Source organism: Dreissena polymorpha, unplaced genomic scaffold (assembly GCF_020536995.1).
Source record: "Dreissena polymorpha isolate Duluth1 unplaced genomic scaffold, UMN_Dpol_1.0 chrUn003, whole genome shotgun sequence".
Classification (NCBI taxonomy): domain Eukaryota; kingdom Metazoa; phylum Mollusca; class Bivalvia; order Myida; family Dreissenidae; genus Dreissena; species Dreissena polymorpha.
This window is the reverse complement of record NW_026273317.1, coordinates 705,342-725,235: the sequence shown is the minus strand read 5'-3', so window position 1 is coordinate 725,235 and position 19,894 is coordinate 705,342. Positions and strand designations below refer to the sequence as shown.

The following is a 19,894-nucleotide window of genomic DNA, read 5'->3' as shown; positions in this document are numbered from 1 at the left end:
CCAATCAGATACTTTCTATATGTTTCTATATATTATTTATTTATTTAGTTGTTTAAAATGTTTCATTGGCATTTAAATACACTGTGTACCATAACATGGTTGATGTTAGTCAAAATGCATGTTATAGTGTAGTGAGACAGTAATATAATAAATACCATAACTACCACGGCCATTTGTATTATATTTCTTTGAAGGTGACAGTAATGATGAGGATGAGTTTGATCAAATTGGAGAGGAGAGTGAATCAGATGATGCTGATGATGCTGACTTGGCTGATTTCTATGAGGAGGAGGAGGAGGAGGATAATGCTAGAGAGAATGTTAAAGACATTGAAAAACCATCAGTTAATACCCCACTTGAAAATAAAAGTAATTCAAAGACAAAAACAAAAGATGGTACTGATGTTGCATCTGGTAAATCAGGTAAAGAGAGCGGAAACAAAGAATCTGGTCCTTCTGAAAAGAAAGAAAAATGGGAAGAACTTGCTGACAGAATAAAAGAAATAACTGAAAAGAAAATGAAAGAGAAAGCAGAAAAGAAAAAGGACAAGAAAGTTAGATTTGTTGAAGATGAAAATGAAGAAATAACAAACAGTGAAAGTGATGATGACTTTGATGGTGAAATGGAAGAGTTTTCTGATGAAGATAGTGAAGATCACAGCGAAACGGGTGATGCTGATGAAGTGGAAGGAACTGAGGATGTAAATGAAGACTCAAGTATAGAAAATATGGAGGATGATACAGTTGATGATGAAGGTTTATTTGAAAAAGATCAGGAACTGATGGAAGGAAAGGACACAGATCTCACAGATGTCACAGAGGATATCTATGGAAGGCTCAGAGATTCTGAAGGTAGGATAGTGAAGGATAACAAGCCAGCAGGGGGTGAAGGAGCTTATGTACCTCCAGCTAAGAGGATGAAATTAGCAGGAGGTGACGATGAAAAACGCAAACTAAAGATGGAACAGTTACAAAAGCAATTGAAAGGGCTAGTAAACAGGTTAGTTATTAAGTGTCTCATCCTAATAAAGAGGTTTTTAAAACAGTTCCTGCTTATGGTGCATGTATGAAGAATGCAAGTTTTACATATTTTAAATGTTAAGCAATCAGAAATTTTAAATTATTGCATATGTGGTATTTATTGTCTATTTATTGTGAAGTGCAAGTAAACTTTTTCTGTTCCAGAAATAAAACTTAAGTAGCCAGGCTTAACTAGTTATAAAATCAAGAATGTAACCATCTTGTAGAGTATTTTTATGTCAACCACCTCAAGTGAAGTCAACCTCCATTTTTCAGGGCAAGTGAAAACAACATGCAGCCAATCAGCAGCCAGGTTGAGGAGCTGTATCTTAGCAATAGCCGTGCAGACGTCACTGAGACTCTTCTGGAGATTGTGTCGTCTGCCTGTGTCACGCCTGTCCTCACGCCCGACCGTCTGTCCATGGAACTCATGATGCTCGTGGCCATACTGCATGGGAATGTGGGATCAGAAGTGGGTAAGAAATGTGTGGTCAGAAGTGGGTAAGAAATGTGGGATCAAAAGTGGGTAAGAAAAGTTGGGGTAAGAAGTGGGGGAGAAATGTGAGGTCAAAAGTGGGCAAGAAATATGTGGTCTGAAGTGGGTAAGAAATGTGGGATCAGAAGTGGGTAACAAATGTGGGATCAGAAGTTGGTAAGAAATGTGGGATCAGAAGTGGGTTAGAGTAGACATGAAATGTTGGGTTAGAAGTTGGTAAGAAATGTTGGGTCAGAAGTGGGTAAAAAACGTGTAACACATAGGTTTTACATCTGAAGGCAAAGTATAAGGCATACCAATACGTTTATGTCTTTAAATTTGTGGCTGTAAAGTAATTGAATCTTAGTTAACTATGTATTTTAAATTTTGTTCTGGGTGTATTTTATCGCAGCAGGTTGGCAAACAAAAATTAAAAGCAGTTTATGTCAACTGTTGACAATTAAATGTAATCAACAAAAGGTTCTCATAAAAATAGTCCAGCTTTTGTTAAAAATTTTGCCTCAATCTTTGAACACAAATTGCAACATTTAATTAATGAAATAAGCTCATAAAAAATAGACTAACTTTTTCTTAAAACTGTGGAATCTTCCTTAATACCAGTAATTCTAATGGAAACTGTCTATTTAATTACAAACAAAGCTCATAACAAAATATTTCAGCTTTTTAAAAATGTTTTGTGACTGCCTTAATAGAACAAATTGACACAATTCCTGTACACAGGTGCAGCATTCCTGCAGGAGTTTGCCCGCCAGTTTGACCATCTGCTGCGAGAGGAGAACTACGGAGCAGGCAAGCAGATTGACAATGTGATCGTCCTCCTTGCCCATCTATATAACTTCAAGGTCTGTATGGCAATATAGTCATTCTCCTTGCTAATCTTAATAACTGCAAGGTCTGTATGACAATGTGGACATCCTCCTTGCCCATCTATATAACTTCAAGGTCTGTATGACAATGGGGTCATCCTCCTTACTTATCTATAAAACTGCAAGGTCTGTATGACAATGTGGACATCCTCCTTGCCCATCTATATAACTTCAAGGTCTGTATGACAATCTGGTCATCCTCCTTGCCCATCTATGTAACTTCAGGGTCTGTATGACAATCTGGTCATCCTCCTGGCCCATCTATATAACTTCAAGGTCTGTATGACAATGTGGTCATCCTCCGTGCCCATCTATATAACTTCAAGATCTGTATGAAAATGTGGTCATCCTCCTTTCCATCTATAGAACTTCAACGTCTGTATGACGATGTGGTCATCCTCCTTGCCCATCTATATAACTTCAAGGTCTGTATGACAATGTGGTCATCCTCCTTGCCCTACTATATAACTTCGAGGTCTGTATGAAAATGTGGTCATCCTCCTTTCCCATCTATATAACTTCAAGGTCTGTATGACAATGTGGTCATCCTCCTTGCCCATCTATATAACTTCAAGGTCTGTATGATAATGTGGTCATCCTCCTTGCCCATCTATATAACTGCAAGGTCTGTATGACAATGTGGTCATCCTCCTTGCCCATCTATATATCTTCAAGGTTGGTATGACAATGGGGTTATCCTCCTTGCCCATCAATATAACTGCAAGGTCTGTATGACAATGTGGTCATCCTTGCCCTTCTATACAACTTCAAGGTCTGTATGACAATGTGGTCATACTCCTTGCCCATCTATATAACTTCAAGGTGTATAAAATCTGTAAAAGGGGGTTTAATGCATGTGCAATAAAGTGTCGTCCCAGATTAGCGTGTGCAGTATGCAAGGCTTATCAGGAACGACACTTTCTTGCTTTACTGGATTTTCTTCTTGTGCATCTCTATACATGTAGCGAAGACTGATCAGGAGCTATGCTGGTTGCATATGTAACTTCTTGGTCTGATATAACTGTCTTCAGGATCAGGGACAACCTGCCTGGTGATTGTGATGATTGTGATGAGTCTCGCTGAGGGAAATTGGGATTAAATGCATGCTTGTAAAATGTCCTCCAAGCTTTGACAGTCTGCACAGGCTGTTCAGTAATGACACTATCTGCCTAAACTGGATTTTTATCTTGGCTGTTTTTGGAGAAAATCTGAGGTATTGTCATAGCCAGCTCGTTCGCGTGCGCCGTGCTAAAACCTTAATATTGGCTCTTTAATCAAAGTGCTTTCACCTACAACTTTGAAACTTAATATTTAAATGCATCTTGATGAGTTCTCCATGCCTCACCCATTTTGGGGTCACTAGGTCAAAGGTCAAGGTCACTGTGACCTCTAAAAATTAAAAATAAAAATCTGACAAGCTTTCATATATTCAAAACTGCACCACAGCCGAGTGTTGGCAACCGTAATGCAGTGCTCTTGTTGCTAAGAAGAGACTTCCTTTAAACAAAAGGTACCATAAACGCTGTGTCATCCCTTATTAGCTTGTGTGGACTGCACACTGTACATACATGTATTGAGGCCCATTTTCCCGAAGCACGGCTCACATGCTTTATCACAGATTAACACATTCTATGTTGAATTAGTACTTTCTAGTTTGACTACTTGTTAGGCTTAAGCTTGTCAACTTTAACTTCATGCTTATGCAGTGCAAGGTCTTAGAAAATGGACGCTTTGACAAATTACAGTAATATTTCGGCTTAATAATCCATTAATCCCATATGGAAATTATGAAGTGTTCAGCTTTTATATACATAAGAGCACCTGCTATTTGTAAAGTGCATGCAGACAGTTTTGGGGTTAAAGATGCAGTTGAACAAAAGTTGGGGGAGACTTAGATCCATCATTATACCCCCACAAACGAAGTTTAGGGGTGTTTATAGGAGTGAGCTTGTCTGTCTGTCGTTCTGTCTGTCGGTCGGTCGGTTGGTTGGTCTGTCGGTCCGCATGAAGTGTCCGCTCTCTATATCAAGTTGTTTTTATCCGATCTTCACCAAATTTGGTCAGATGTTGTATCTTGATGACGCCTAGGTAAAGTTCGAATATGGGTCATGCCGGGTCAAAAACTAGGTCATGGGTTCACTTAGTGCGTTTTAAACATTGAGCATGGTGAACACTCTCTAATTCAAGTAGTTTTTATCCGAGCTTCACCAAACTTGGTCAGAAGTTGTATCTAGATGATGTCTAGGCCAAGTTCCAACATGGGCCATGCCGGATCAAAAACTAGGTCACGGGGTCACTTAGTGCGTTTTTAATATTGAGCATGGTGTCCGCTGTTTTTTGTGAAGACTACATGCAAAATATTCTGTGTCAATGCGGCATGTGGGGGTATTCGTCCTGTCTGTGACAAAGCTCTTATTTGCCTAGTTATGGTTGAAATAAGTTTTATCAAAGGTTTATAATTGATATGTAGATTTATTTTGTTTCTGATATAATGACCTGTCATGCTGATAGAATGTAAATGTAAACATAATTATTTGCTGATGTTGTTATCTTATGTATGTGTTTGCAGCTAACTTTTTTGTATTGCACAATTTCTCTTTCTTTGTTTAATCAATACACTGTGACTCCAATATAACGAGGATGACGAGTGCCACGAGACAGGGTTATAAAAGGACAGCGTTATTAGTTTTGAAATCATTTATTGCAGGGGGCTATAAAAACAGGCATACTAAGAATAGCCTATAATATAGGTCCTGTTCATTGCCATGCTGTGTTGTCATTCGTCAATACATGCATATAAACCGAATCTTATCGATAACAATATACATACCGCTCTTCTAATGTAGTGTGTTCATGAATTTATGTCAAAACTGTTCTTGTCATGATTTAATTTACCATATCGTTGTTCATTATAAATGATTTGGTATGTGGGAATCCAGTCTTAGCAGTCCACACATGCTAATCTGGAACAAACCTTTCTGCATAGAATGGATGTTGGTAAAGAAAGGACATCTTTTAGATGAAAAATCCATATAAGTGCACAATGTTGTCCCCTATTGCACAGGCTTATCTGGGAAAATAGTGTACATACAGGCAGTAAGTGTACACACAAGCAGTAAGTGTACACACAAGCAGTAAGTGTACACACAAGCAGTAAGTGTACACACAAGCAGTAAGCCCCTTTTCCACAGAGCGTGGTTCTTATGTGAAAAAATACTGATATTGATTTTTTTCAGGTGATGCATAGCCTATTGATCTTCAGTGTGATCCGCAAGCTTGCAGAGAGCTTTCATGAGCGTGATGTAGAGTTGATTCTTCTGATGCTAAGACGTAAGAATGTATAAATGTATTTAAGTATACAGTTTTAGTTATTATTATAAATATTCTGAGTATTTTTAAGAGATAGCAAAGAGATGAAATTAATACCAGTATGTTTTTGGCTGAATAAGGCGAGAATGAATTGAATTAGGTGTATGTCTTGAGACTGCCAACGTAGATGTATCTTATCATCATTTGGGAGTGCATATGGGGCAGATGGGGTCAGGGAGAAGGTTTTTGTTACTAAATGTATTCGTTTTAGTGATTCTTAATAATTGTTCATACCATATGGAGTCTTTCTAATAGTTCCAAAACTATTTCTGGCCACAAGGTCTGTTAAACGCGTTAACTAAAACTGGCTTGAAATTCCAATTTACTGACCAGTCAACTTATAACTGGCTTGAAATTCCAATTTATTGACCAGTCAACCTGTAATTGGCTTGAAATTCTAATTTACTGACCAGTCAACCTTTAACTGGCTTGAAATTCCAATTTACTGACCAGTCAACCTATAACTGGCTTGAAATACCAATTTACTGACCAGTCAACTACAAAACAATAAGGCCCATTGAGACACTTAAGTAAAATTACATGAATATAGTCAAATGTAAGATGTAATAGCAATGAAAGCCACCATTTTTCAGACGTGGGCTTCACACTACGAAAGGACGATCCTGCAGAGTTGAAGGATCTGATTGTTCAGATCCAGTCCAAGGCGTCTGGTCCAGAGGGGTCAAGCCTTGCTGACCAGTCGAGGGTTAGGTTCATGCTCGAGGTCATTTTGGCGATCCGGAACAACAACATGCGCAAGATCCCAAACTATGATCCAGATCATCTTGAACACCTGAGGAAAATGATCCGCAACTATATGCGGGGTATGACATAAAATATGTTTGTTGATTTTAGTGAAAAATTGACAGAACTATTTTGTTTGGGGTCAAATTAACATGTGTTATGGAATTTTATCACATGTTTTTTTTGACTGGTCAAAATACACCAAATAATGAGATTACAAGTAAAAAGTCTTATAGAAACTTGGAACATAATTACATATAGGAATAAAAGTGATTAAGCCAATTTATTACACTTTACTTGAGAAAGAATAAAATTATGTTTTTTCATGCATTAGTATTCTCAACTTATGTTTTTATTTCTTGGTTTGTCTTAAACAATATGAGACATATTCTCTTAAACCAAATTATGTCCAAATTGGTTTTAAAAAAAAATCTCTGATTTACTGTGATATCATAATGTTCCCTTATTTACCTGAAAATGTAAGTGGTACACAAACATTGTAAGTTTTGAATGTGTATGCTGACCAGAAAACTTACTTTGCTTCAGGCGGTCATTTTGGTGACAATCAGCTTCATATCTCTCTGGAGGACTTACTGAACGCAGAGCAACATGGCAAATGGTGGCTTGTGGGATCTTCATGGGAGGGGAAAGATACAAAGAACACCGAGCAAGGTTACCATCCTTGTGTTGCATATGTTTTTTTGCCCCTGAAGGGTGGCATAAAAAAATGTCACTGTCCGTCTGTCAGTCTGTCTGTCCGTCTGAAAACTTAAACATTGGTCATAACTTTTGCAATATTAAAGATAGCAACTTGATATTTGGCATGCATGTGTATCTCATGGAGCTGCACATTTTGCGTGATGGAAGGTCAAGGTCATCCTTCAAGGTCAAAGGTCAAATATTTGGCTTCAAAGCAGCACAGAAGGGGGCATTGTGTTTCTGACAAACACATCTCTTGTTTTGTATATTCTTTATAGTATGATACTGTTACATGGCCTATATTCTAAAATAATATTAAATGCACTGTTGTGTTCATTTTAATGTCCCCTTCTATTACTGAATCTAGAAGGAAATATGGGCATTGTGATTTGCATAAAAAAATGGCATTTTGTACGTGACAAGTCTGATAAAAAAATTAATTAGTTTAAACTTTCAACCCTTTACCACTTAGATACGTATTTTGACACATTTGTAGTCCCTTAGACAGTTAAAATACCTTTCTTATAATATTCAAGTTTTAAAGGCTGAATTTCCAACCCTTAGATAATATTGAGCAACAAACAGCAAAAAAACTGAACAGATTGCATATTACTCGCAGGCTTTTCTGGTTTTATTCTGTTTGCACATAGCCATTTTTACTTTGCTTCTGAGTGGGAAAGGGTTAAGCTCAAATTATGTGTTAGTACTCATGTTGGGTCATGGTGATCAACCTATGTCCAACTGCCCCTAAATCAATGTTGCTTATTAGTATCCAGTAAATGTCCTAGTTGCAGACCCCAGTGCAGAAGTGATACAACTAAACAATGAAACTAAGAAAGTGTAAGTGGGTTAACCAACCCACATTATATGACTGGAATACTGTGGAAAACAGAGAAAAAAGACGCCAATACACATTACTTGGTGTTATGACTTTATCTGTATGATAATTGTTTGGCAATGTGATGAATGACACTAGTAAAATGTGGTTAATGTTAAAGTGAGTACATAAGATTTGTATCTCAACATTTTATTCTTGCAATTTAAACATACAGATGACTATGAATGGAGAATGTGATCTAAAATTAATTCAAATCATCAATCAAATATTGTTTGCTTCAATGAAATGTATATTTGTTTAAATTAAATGACATTTTTACACGGATACTGAAATGTTATATTATATTTGTTGCACAATTGATATTGAGTTTGTGTCCTACAAGCAAAACTGAACAGATAAATGTGGTTTTTCTTAAAATATCCATTTGTGTACATGAAGTAGTTTTCTGCAGAACCACAGAACACTATGAGCTGATGAATACAATTGCACTTGTGTTTATTTTCTAGTACTAGTGACTATGAAGTTTTATACTACTTTTTGATTCATCAATATTTTATGTGTTTGTTTTTTTTAGTAATAAGATTGTATATGCTTTCTTTAAAGAGCATTATTGTTTTAAATATTTTTTAGATGGAACAAAAAATAGTTCTGTTGTTGGTGGTCTTGAAGTGTCTTCCAAGCTTCAGGCGTTGGCACGGAAACAGCGTATGAATACAGAGCTGCGCAGGAATATTTTCTTTATCATAATGACCAGTGAGGTATGCTTCTTTGCTTAAGAATGCTAAATATAAAAACAGTTTTAGAAAAATAAAAGACATTGCATTGATTATAGGTTAAATTGGGTTTTAACAAAGAATAATTTATTTAGGTTTGTATTCAACGACTGAGTTAATTGTAAGTGGTAGTTGTCATCATAAATCACTTCCATTGAGAGGTTTTATCGCTTATGAAGGTTTTTTTTTTAAGCTCCACTGGCCAAAGGCCAGCGGGGCTTATGTCATGGTCCTGTGTCCGTCGTGTGTGCGTCCGTGCGTGCGTCTGTGCGTGCCTGCGTTAACTTTTTCTTTAAACATCTTCTTGTCCTAAACTACTCGTCCAAATCTGATGAAATTTCTCAGGAATGTTCCTGTGGTGAACCTCTTTCAAATTTGTTCAAATTATGCCCCTGGGGTCAATTTGACCCTGCCCCGGGGGGGTCAAAAAATTGAAAATTTGCTTATATAAGGCCTATTTTGTGCAAACTTTATAAATCTTCTTGTCCATAACCATTAGGCCTAGGGCTACCAAATTTGGTATGTATCGACATCTTATAGTCCTCTACCAAGTTTGTTCAAATTATGCCCCTGGGGTCAAATTTGACCCTGCCCCGGGGGGTCAAAAAATTGAAAATTTGCTTATATAAGGCCTATTTTGTGCAAACTTTAAAAATCTTCTTGTCCGTAACCATTGGGCCTAGGGTTACCAAATTTGCTATGTAGTGACATCTTATAGTCCTCTACCAAGTTTGTTCAAATTATGCCCCTGGGGTTAAATTATACCCTGCCCCGGGGGGGTCAAAACATTGAAAATTTGCTTATATAAGGCCTATTTGTGCAAACTTTAAAAATCTTCTTGTCCATAACCGTATGGCATAGGGCTACCAAATTTGGTATGTAGTGACATCTTATTGTTCTCTACCAAGTTTGTTCAAATTATGCCCCTGGGGTCAAATTTGACCCTGCCCCGGGGGTTAAAAAATTGAAAATTTGCTTATATAAGGCCTATTTTGTGCAAACTTTAAAAATCTTCTTTTCCATAACCATTGGGCCTAGGGCTACCAAATTTGGTATGTAGTGACATCTTCTAGTCCTCTACCAAGTTTGTTCAAATTATGCCCCTGGGGTCAAATTTGACCCTGCCCCGGGGGGTCAAAAAATTGAAAATTTGCTTATATAAGGCCTATTTTGTGAAAACTTAAAAAATCTTCTCGTCCATAACCATTGGGCCTAGGGCTACCAAATTTGGTATGTAGTGACATCTAATAGTCCTCTACCAAGTTTGTTCAAATTATGCCCCTGGGGTCAAATTTGATCTGCCCTGGAGGGTCAAAAAATCGAAAATTTGCTTATATAAGGCCTATTTTGTGCAAACTTTAAAAATCTTCTTGTCCATAACCATATGGCATAGGGCTACCAAATTTGGTATGTAATGACATCTTAAAGTCCTCTACCAAGTTTGTTCAAATTAAGCCCCTGGGATCAAATTTGACCGTTCCCCAGGGGTCACAAAATTGAACATATGCTTATATTGGGCCCATTTTGTGCAAACTATAAAAATCTTGTCCATAACCATTGGGCCTATTTCTACCAAATTCGGTAGGTAGTGACATCTAATAGTTCTCTTCTTAGTTTGTTCAAATTATGCCCCTAGGAACAAATTTGACCTTGCCCCAGCGGTCACAAAAATGAACATATGCTTAAATAAGGCCTATTTTGTGCAAACTTTAAAAATCTTCTTGTTCTTAATTATAGAGCCTAGGGCTACTAAATTTGGTATGTAGTGATATCTAATAGTCCTCTACCAAATTTGTTCAAATTATTTCCCTGGGCTCAAATTTGACCCGGCTCCAGGGGTCACAAAACTGAACATATGACGTTTACCAGTGGAGATTACTGCGGCCGTTTGGCTGTGACCAACAACAACATCAACATCTTGTAAACATGAGATAAAACCCTGTCAGTTAGTGCCATTTTAGGTCAGATGGTGACTGCTTACAAAGGCATTGAAGTAAGAACATGTGTTATGAATGTTTTTCTTATAAACTGAAAAAAGTCGGGTTTTATTTAAATATGTCGAAAGTGACCATATATCCGGATGAAAATATTTTGGATGACATGTTAATTTCATGTCTTTTTTGTAGTGTTAAAACCAGTTTAATAATATATTATTGATTTTAAAAACACAACTTCCATGAACATAATTATTTCAAGGAAAGTCAATATATGATACTGCACGGTAAACTCAAACTTTGTATCCAAGAGAAGGTGTTGAAATTAATGAAGTGCAATGTTCTTAACTATCGTATATGCTGCTTTTTAATGACTAATGATTCATTGTTCCATTTGTGAATCGTGACTGATCATGAATTGTTGAAATGATTGTCAATTGCTCAAAAATCCATGTATATTTCTGACCATTTTATAATTTTCTTAATACAAGTTATGAATTGATCTTAGAAGTCAAATGTATTACTTAATTAAATACATTTATAAATATAAAGAAATAATCTTTAGATTATCATAATATTCTCAGGCCTGTTGGTCTTAGGGAAATTGATGAGCAATTTCTCCTTTTATCACAATTATTTCTACCCTACCTGATCATTTCCTTCATATTCCATTTCAAATTGGGAAAGTCCAAAATGTGTTGTTTGGTAAAGGGTTAAGGCATTTTGATTCCTATGGGTCTTGTGAATCTGTTTCAAATCAAATGCGTAGATTTGATCTTCAGCATCTAAAAATATGTGAAATAGAAAGAACGACAATATCTTTTGGAGAGATAAATGTACCTACGTTATAAGCAAAGGACCTGTGCAACAATTCCCGGGCTTTTTTGTCTGTTTAGTTAACACTGTAGTAACTTTTTCCATATATAAAAATGCTCACCCTTCCAACTTTAAGCGCCCAGTGGGACGAGGGATAGAAAGAGAAAGTCACATGCTTGAGTACATTTCAACCCATGCGCATTACACGTTTTTTTCGCAAAGAAAAAACAGTGGAGCGATACAGGGCCATCATGGCCCTCTTGTTTAATTTAGCGCCCAATTATACCACATATTGTTATTTTGTTATTGGTAAAGAGGTTCTAATGACAGAATAAGGACCACCCTTCCTCCTTTGTGCCTTTTTCCCTTTTTAGCTCACCTGAGCACAATGTGCTCATGGTGAGCTTTTGTGATTGCCTTTTGTCAGTCGTCCGTTGTGCGGCGTCAACATTTGCCTTGTTAACACTCTAGAGGCCACATTTATTGTCCAATCGTCATGAAATTTGGTCAGAAGATTGGTCTAAATAATATCTTAGATGAGTTAAAAAATGGTTACGTTTGCTTGAAAAACATGGCTGCCAAGTGGCGGGGAATATTTCCTTATATGGCTATATATGGCTATAGTAAAATCTTGTTAAAACTCTAGAGGCCACATTTATTGTCCGATCTTCATGAAACCTGGTCAGAAGATTCATCCCAATAATATGTTGGATGAGTTCAAAAATGATGCAGGTTGGTTGAAAACATGGCCGCCAGGGGTCGGGGCATTTTTTCTTATATGGCTTTAGCTAAACCTTGTTAACACTCTAGAGGCCACATTTATTTTTCTATTTTCATGAAACTTGGTCAGAAGATTTTCCCAATGATATCTTGGATGAGTTTGAAATGGTTTCGTTTGCTTGAAAAACATGGCCACCAGGGGGCAGGGCATTATTCCTTATATGGCTATATATGGCTTTAGTAAAACCTTGTTAACACTCTAGAGGCCCCATTTATTGTCCAATCTTAATGAAACTTGGTCAGAAGAATCATCCCAATAATATGTTGGACGAGTTTGAAAATGGTTGCGTTTCCTTGAAAACATGGCTGCCAAGGGACGGGGGCTTTTTTCCTTCTATGGCGATAGTAAAATCTAACACTATAGGGACCACATTTATTATCTGATTTTCATTAAACTTGGTCAGAAGATTCATCACAATAATATCTTGGACAAGTTAAAAAATGATGCTGGTTGGTTGAAAAACATGACTACCAGGGGGTGGGCATTTCCTTATATGGCTATAGTAAAACCTTTTTAACACTCTAGAGGCCACATTTATTTTCCGATCTTCATGAAACTTGGTCAGAAGATTTGTCCCAATGATATCTTGAATGAGATTCAAAATGGTTTTGGTTGCTTTAAAATCATGGCCACCAGGGGGCCGGGCATTTTTCCTTATATGGCTATATATGGCTTTAGTAAAACCTTGTTAACACTCTAGAGGCCACATTTATTGTCCAATCTTTATGAAACTTGGTCAGAAGATTCATCCCAATAATATGTTGGACGAGTTCAAAAATGGTTGCGTTTGCTTGAAAAACATGGCTGCCAAGGGGCGGGGCATTTTTCCTTATATGGCTATAGTAAAATCTTGTTAACACTATAGGGGCCACATCTATTATCCGATCTTCATTAAACTTGGTCAGAAGATTTATCCCAACAATATCTTGGACGAGTTAAAAAATGATGCCTGTTGGTTCAAAAACATGGCTGCCAAGGGGCAGGGCATTTTTCCTTATATGGCTATAGTAAAACCTTGTTAACACTCTAGAGGCCACATTTATTTTCCGATCTTCATGAAACTTGGTCAGAAGATTTGTCCCAATGATATCTTGGATGAGATCCAAAATGGTTTTGGTTGCTGTAAAAACATGGCCAACTGGGGGCCGGGCATTTTTCATAATATGGCCAGATATGGCTTTGGTAAAACATTGTTAACACTCTAGAGGCCACATTTATTGTCCAATCATCATGAAATTTGGTCAGAAGATTGGTCTCAATGATATCTTGAATGAGTTTGAAAATGGTTATGTTTGCTTGAAAAACATGGCTGCCAAGGGGCGGGGCATTTTTCCTTTTATGGCTATATATGGATATAGTAAAATCTTGTTAACACTCTAGAGGCCACTTTTGTTTTTATTGTATGATCTTCATGAAACTTGGTCTGTAGATTTATCCCAATAATATCTTGGACAAGTTAAAAAATGATGCCGTTTGGTTGAAAAACATGACCGCCAGGGGGTAGGCATTTTTCCTAATATGGCTATAGTAAAATCTTGTTAACACTCTTGAGGCCACATTTATTTTCCGATCTTATGTTTGCTTGAAAAACATGGCTGCCAAGGGGCGGGGAATTTTTCCTTATATGGCTATATATGGCTATAGAAAAATATTGTTAACACTCTAGAGGCCACATTTATTGTCCGATCTTCATGAAACTTGGTCAGAAGATTTGTCCCAATGATATATTGGATGAGTTCGAAAATGGTTTCGTTTGTTTTAAAAACATGGCCACCAGGGGGCGGGGCATTTTTCCTAATATGGCTATATATTGCTTTAGTAAAACCTTATTTACACTCTAGAGGCCACATTTATTGTCCGATCATCATGAAACTTGGTCAGACGATTTGTCCCAATGATATTTTGGATGAGTTCGAAAATGGTTCCGGTTGGTGTAGAAACATGGCCGCCAAGGGGGCGTGGCATTTTTACTTATATAGCTATAGTAAAACCTTGTTAACACTCTAAATCTTCATGAAACTTTGTCAGAATATTTGTTTAAATGATATCTTGGATGTGTATGAAAATGGTTCTGGTCTGTAGAAAAACGTGGCTGCCAGGTTGTTCACTAGTCATGAAAGTTGGTAAGAACATTTTGTTCTAATGACATGTTAGGCTGCACAGACAGGTCAGTTCCTTTCCTCTCAGGTGAGCGACTTTGGGCCTTTCAAGCCCTCTTGTTTTCTTTTGTGAACTATTACTGCTTCCTATAAAATTCCGATTCTCAACTGCATGTTTTGCACACCAGTGAACATTATGCTCAGGGTGAGCTTTTGGTATTGCCCTTTGTTTTTCCAGGATTTTCTGGATGCCTTTGAAAAGCTGCTCCGTCTCGGTTTGAAGTCCAACCAACAACAGGAGGTGGTAATCGTTATTCTGAGCTGTTGTATGCAGGAGAAAAACTACAATCCCTTCTATGCGGTTCTTTCTCAGAAATTTTGTGAATACCACAGGACTTATCAGGTATAGTTCAATTCATGCTAGTAAATTAATCTATGCTTGCATTTGAATAGGACTTATCAGGTATCCTCACTCTACACTCCAAGTATTTTTTTTGCCACAAGAATTTTAAAGACAATTAGCTGAACACGTTATGTAAAAGTTTAAACATAAACAGTGGGCTGTGAATTAAAATGTGTATGTCAGAAACACTTGTATTATATTTGAAGACATTTTTGGCACCAATCAATAACAAATGTGTTAAGATGCTGAATAGGATCTTTACTGAAATTTGTTAATATCTTGTTTCAAATAATAGTTTTGACTCTGTTTCACAAACCACATTGTATGAATAAATCCCATTTCTAGCTTTCTTTATTTACATTTAAATCACCCGCTTTGACAATTATCTTCGGAAATATGTCTGTAGATGTTTATGCACAAACATGAGAGATCCAAAGAGTCGTGTTCTGAGAAAACTGGGCATAATGCATGTGCATAAAATGTCGTCTCAGATTAGCCTGTGCAGTCCGCACAGGCTAATCAGGGACGACACTTTCCGCCTAAATATATTTTTACTAAGAAGAGACTTTCTTTAAACAGAAAATATCATAAAAGCGGAAAGTGTCGTCTCTGATTAGCCTGTGCGGACACTTTACGCACATGCATTAAGCCCCGTTTTCTCAGAGCGCGACTCTAAAGACCCCAGCATTCATCACAGAAATAGGATCACTAGCTTAATGTTTTGATAGGCCAGACAAAAAAAAATAAAATGACTGTGAATCTGTTAGCAATAGTCATTTTTAATGTATTTGCAAAAAAATGCTATTGTTTTAAAGATTTAAAGATTCAGCATCTTTAAAGGGGCAAATCAATAGTTCAGGCTCTGTACTGTGACAGTGAGGTCCCATGGTATGTGTGATAGTTTTAACAAACAATTCACTGTCAATCCAATATTTACTAAAGAAAAATGTCATCAAGTAAAATGATTTTAAGGCAAACGGTAGTTTCAAACCTAGGAAAACAGTAAAATAAAGTAAGGATTTTAATTGTCCCCTACCGGTTTCACCATTGGGGGCCTATGGTTTGTGCGTCTGTGAGTCTGTCTGTCTGTCTGTCACACTTTTCTGGATCCTGCGATAACTTTAAAAGTTCTTAATATTTTTTCATGAAACTTGCAACATGGATAGATGGCAATATGGACATTATGCACGTCATTTCATTTTGTTCCTACGTCAAAAATTCTGGTTGCTATGGCAACAAATAGACTAGAAATACTGCTGAAAATGGTGGTTTTCTGGATCCTGCGATAACTTTAAAAGTTCTTAATATTTTTCGCTCGACTATTATATATGAAATATATAAAGTGGAGCTATCTTACTCACCCCGGCATCTGCGTCTTCGTCTGCATGCAAATGTTAAAGTTTTTGTGATACCCCAAATATTTTCTTTGTCCCTTGACATATTGCTTTCATATTTTGCATACTTGTTTACCAACATGACCCCAACCTATAAACAAGAGCAGACAACTCTATCAAGCATTTTGTTATAATTATGGCCCCTTTTCCACTTAGAATATGCAGCAAATGTTAAAGTTTTCATACTACCCCATTTATTTTCATTGTCCCTTGACGTATTGCTTTTATATTTTGCATTCTTGTTTACCAACATCACCCCAACCTATCAACAAGAGCAGACAACTCTATCAAGCATTTTGTCATAATTATTGCCCCTTTTATACTTAGAATATGCATATTATTGATAAATCTATGTTAAAGTTTGCGTTCTACCCCAAATATTTCCTATATCCTTTGACATATTGCTTTTATATGTTGCAAACTTGGTTATCAACATGACCCCAACCTATAAACAAGAGCAGACCACTGTATCAAGCATTTTGACATAATTATGGCTCCTTTTACACTTAGATAATTGAACATTTTGCTTAAATTGCCATAACATCTTTATTTATGATCACATTTTAGTATTACTTTGACAAAACAACACTTACCTGAATACCACAATGGATTCCACCCAAACAATACCCCACGCCCCTACCAGAATCCCTCCCCCCCCCAACCTCACCCCCCCCCATTTTTTTTTTTAACATCGTCTTATAAATTACCACACCCCACATTATACCCCCCTCTCACCCCCCACCCCCCCAATTTTTTTTTTTTAAACATCATCTAATAAATGACGACACCCCACATTATACCCCCCTCTCACCTCCCACCCCCCCCCCCCCCTAAAAAATTTTTTTTTTCCTTTTTATACGCCCGTATAAAATACGGGACGTATTATGTGAAACCCCTTGGTGGGCGGGCGGGCGGGCGGCGGGCGGAAGGCATCACTTTGTCCGGACTCTAATTCAAATTGTATTCATCCGATCTTCACCAAACTTGGTCAGCAGTTGCATCTAGTTGATATCTAGGCCAAGTTCGAATATGGGTCATGCCGGGTCAAAAACTAGGTCATAGGGTCAATAAGTGCATTTTCAAAGGGGCCACTTTGTCCGGACTCTATTTCAAATTGTATTCATCCGATCTTCACCAAACTTGGTCAGCAGTTGCATCTAGTTGATATATAGGCCAAGTTCGAATATGGGTCATGCCGGGTCAAAAACTAGGTCATAGGGTCAATTAGTGCATTTTCAACGGCGCCACTTTGTCCGGACTCTAATTCAAATTGTATTCATCCGATCTTCACCAAACTTGGTCAGTAGTTGCATCTAGTTGATATCTAGGTCAAGTCCGAATATGGGTCATGCTGGGTCAAAAACTAGGTCAAAGGGTCAATTAGTGCATTTTACTTTGTCCGGACTCTAATTCAAATTGTATAAATCTTATCTTCACCAAACTTGGTCAGTAGTTGCATCTAGTTGATATCTAGGCCAAGTTCGAATATGGGTCATGCCAGGTAAAAAACTAGGTCATAGGGTCAATTAGTCCATTTTCAACAGTGCCACTTTGTCCGGACTCTTATTCAAATTGTATTCATCCGATCTTTACCAAACTTGGTCAGTAGTTGCATCTAGTTGATATCTAGGTCAAGTTCGAATATGGGTCATGTCGGGTCAAGAACTAGGTCATAGGGTCAATTAGTGCATTTTCAACGGCGCCACTTTGTCCGGACTCTAATTCAAATTGTATTCATCCGAAACTTTTAAACAACTTTTTATCCTGCGTCAAAGTGGTATGGGGGTATAAGTCACATTCAGTGACAAAGCTCTAGTTCAAGTTGATATCAATGCATATATATGAATATATCAGTTATATAAGTTGTTGTTGTTTTTTTTGCTTATTTCCAAAACAAATACATCAATCATCAGTGTATCATCTCCAATGGCACACGAATCGGGCGTATATTGCTCCGTCATGCGGCGCTCTTGTTTTATTTTTGAAAGATCGTCTAATAAATTATTGAATTTGAACAATTTCCCCATGATGGCTTACGTTATACTGTCAAGCACTCGAATAGTCGAGCGCGCAGTCCTCCGACAGCTCTTGTTTCATAAAACTTGCAACATGGATAGATGGCAATATAGACATTATGCACGTCATTTCATTTTGTTCTTACATCAAAAATTGTGGTTGCTATGGCCAAAAAAACAAATCTGAAAATGGTAGAATTTCTGACAATAGTGGAGCCAGTAGGGGACCATACTGCTTGACAATAGCCTTGTCGTTTATGGAATTTTGCTAGAATAAAAAATGTTTTATGCATTATGATTGTTTATAATCAATTAACAACTTTTTCATGTTCTTATACTGGGCTGTGCAACAACTTGGGAAATTTTAGTTAAATTCCTATGCATTGGAGCGCCAAATTGTTGTTTATTAACCCATCATATCATGAGAAGTTGCCCATATGATCTGCTGAAAACTTTTTGTTATTTTACCCATACATGTATCCTATTCATGTTCCTACCCTTGTTACAGATGGGTTTCCAGTTCAGCCTGTGGGACCAGTTCAAGGAGTTGGGCAGCCTGTCAGATCGGCGCAGGTCACACCTTGCCAAGTTGCTGGTCCACCTGTTTACCACCCGCGCCCTGTCTCTCTCCATTCTCAAGGTAGGTACAGCAAGCTGCTGGTCCACCTGTTTACCACCCGCGCCCTGTCTCTCTCCATTCTCAAGGTAGGTACAGCAAGCTGCTGGTCCACCTGTTTACCACCCGTGCCCTGTCTCTCTCCATTCTCAAGGTAGGTACAGCAAGCTGCTGGTCCACATAATTACCACCAGGGCTCTGTCTCTCTCCATTCTCAACGTAGGTACAGCAAGCTTCTGGTCCACATGTTTACCACCACAGCCCTGTCTCTCTCCATTCTCAAGGTAGGTACAGCAAGCTGCTGGTCCACCTGTTTACCACCCGGGCCCTGTCTCTCTCCATTCTCAAGGTAGGTACAGCAAGCTGTTGGTCCACCTGTTTACCACCACGGCCTGTCTCTCTCCATTCTCAAGGTAGGTACAGCAAGCTGCTGGTCCACCTGTTTACCACCAGGGCCCTGTCTCTCTCCATTCTAAAGGTAGGTACAGCAAGCTACTGGTCCACCTGTTTACCACCAGGGCCCTGTCTCTCTCCATTCTCAAGGTAGGTACAGCAAGCTGCTGGTCCACCTGTTTACCACCCGCGCCCTGTCTCTCTCCATTCTCAAGGTAGGTACAGCAAGCTGCTGGTCCACCTGTTTACCACCCGCGCTCTGTCTCTCTCCATTCTCAAGGTAGGTACAGCAAGCTGCTGGTCCACCTATTTACCACCCGCACCCTGTCTCTCTCCATTCTCAAGGTAAGTACAGCAAGCTGCTGGTCCACCTGTTTACCACCCGCGCCCTGTCTCTCTCCATTCTCAAGGTAGGTACAGCAAGCTGCTGGTCCACCTGTTTACCACCTCGCCCTGTCTTTCTCCATTCTAAAGGTAGGTACAGCAAGCTGCTGGTCCACCTGTTTACCACCAGGGCCCTGTCTCTCTCCATTCTCAAGGTAGGTACAGCAATCTGCTGGTCCACCTATTTACCACCCGCACCCTGTCTCTCTCCATTCTCAAGGTAAGTACAGCAAGCTGCTGGTCCACCTGTTTACC

At 38.2% G+C, this 19,894-nt stretch overlaps 2 protein-coding genes across 2 annotated transcripts in view; one reads left to right on the top strand and one right to left on the bottom strand.

Annotated features, from left to right (window-relative positions):
* The window catches only part of LOC127863242 (sentrin-specific protease 1-like), a 289,205-nt gene that overhangs the window by 63,545 nt on the left and 205,766 nt on the right, over positions 1 to 19,894 (bottom strand). The gene's annotated exons all lie outside the window — the stretch shown is intronic.
* Positions 1 to 19,894, top strand: part of LOC127863240 (nucleolar MIF4G domain-containing protein 1-like) — a 32,984-nt gene that overhangs the window by 10,604 nt on the left and 2,486 nt on the right. The window contains exons 5-13 of the mRNA XM_052402627.1: positions 195 to 999; positions 1,296 to 1,495; positions 2,236 to 2,357; positions 5,618 to 5,711; positions 6,344 to 6,574; positions 7,041 to 7,166; positions 8,662 to 8,789; positions 14,673 to 14,837; positions 18,755 to 18,886. Coding sequence (XP_052258587.1) covers positions 195 to 999; positions 1,296 to 1,495; positions 2,236 to 2,357; positions 5,618 to 5,711; positions 6,344 to 6,574; positions 7,041 to 7,166; positions 8,662 to 8,789; positions 14,673 to 14,837; positions 18,755 to 18,886 — 2,003 coding nt within the window. The remainder of the gene's footprint in view (positions 1 to 194; positions 1,000 to 1,295; positions 1,496 to 2,235; positions 2,358 to 5,617; positions 5,712 to 6,343; positions 6,575 to 7,040; positions 7,167 to 8,661; positions 8,790 to 14,672; positions 14,838 to 18,754; positions 18,887 to 19,894) is intronic.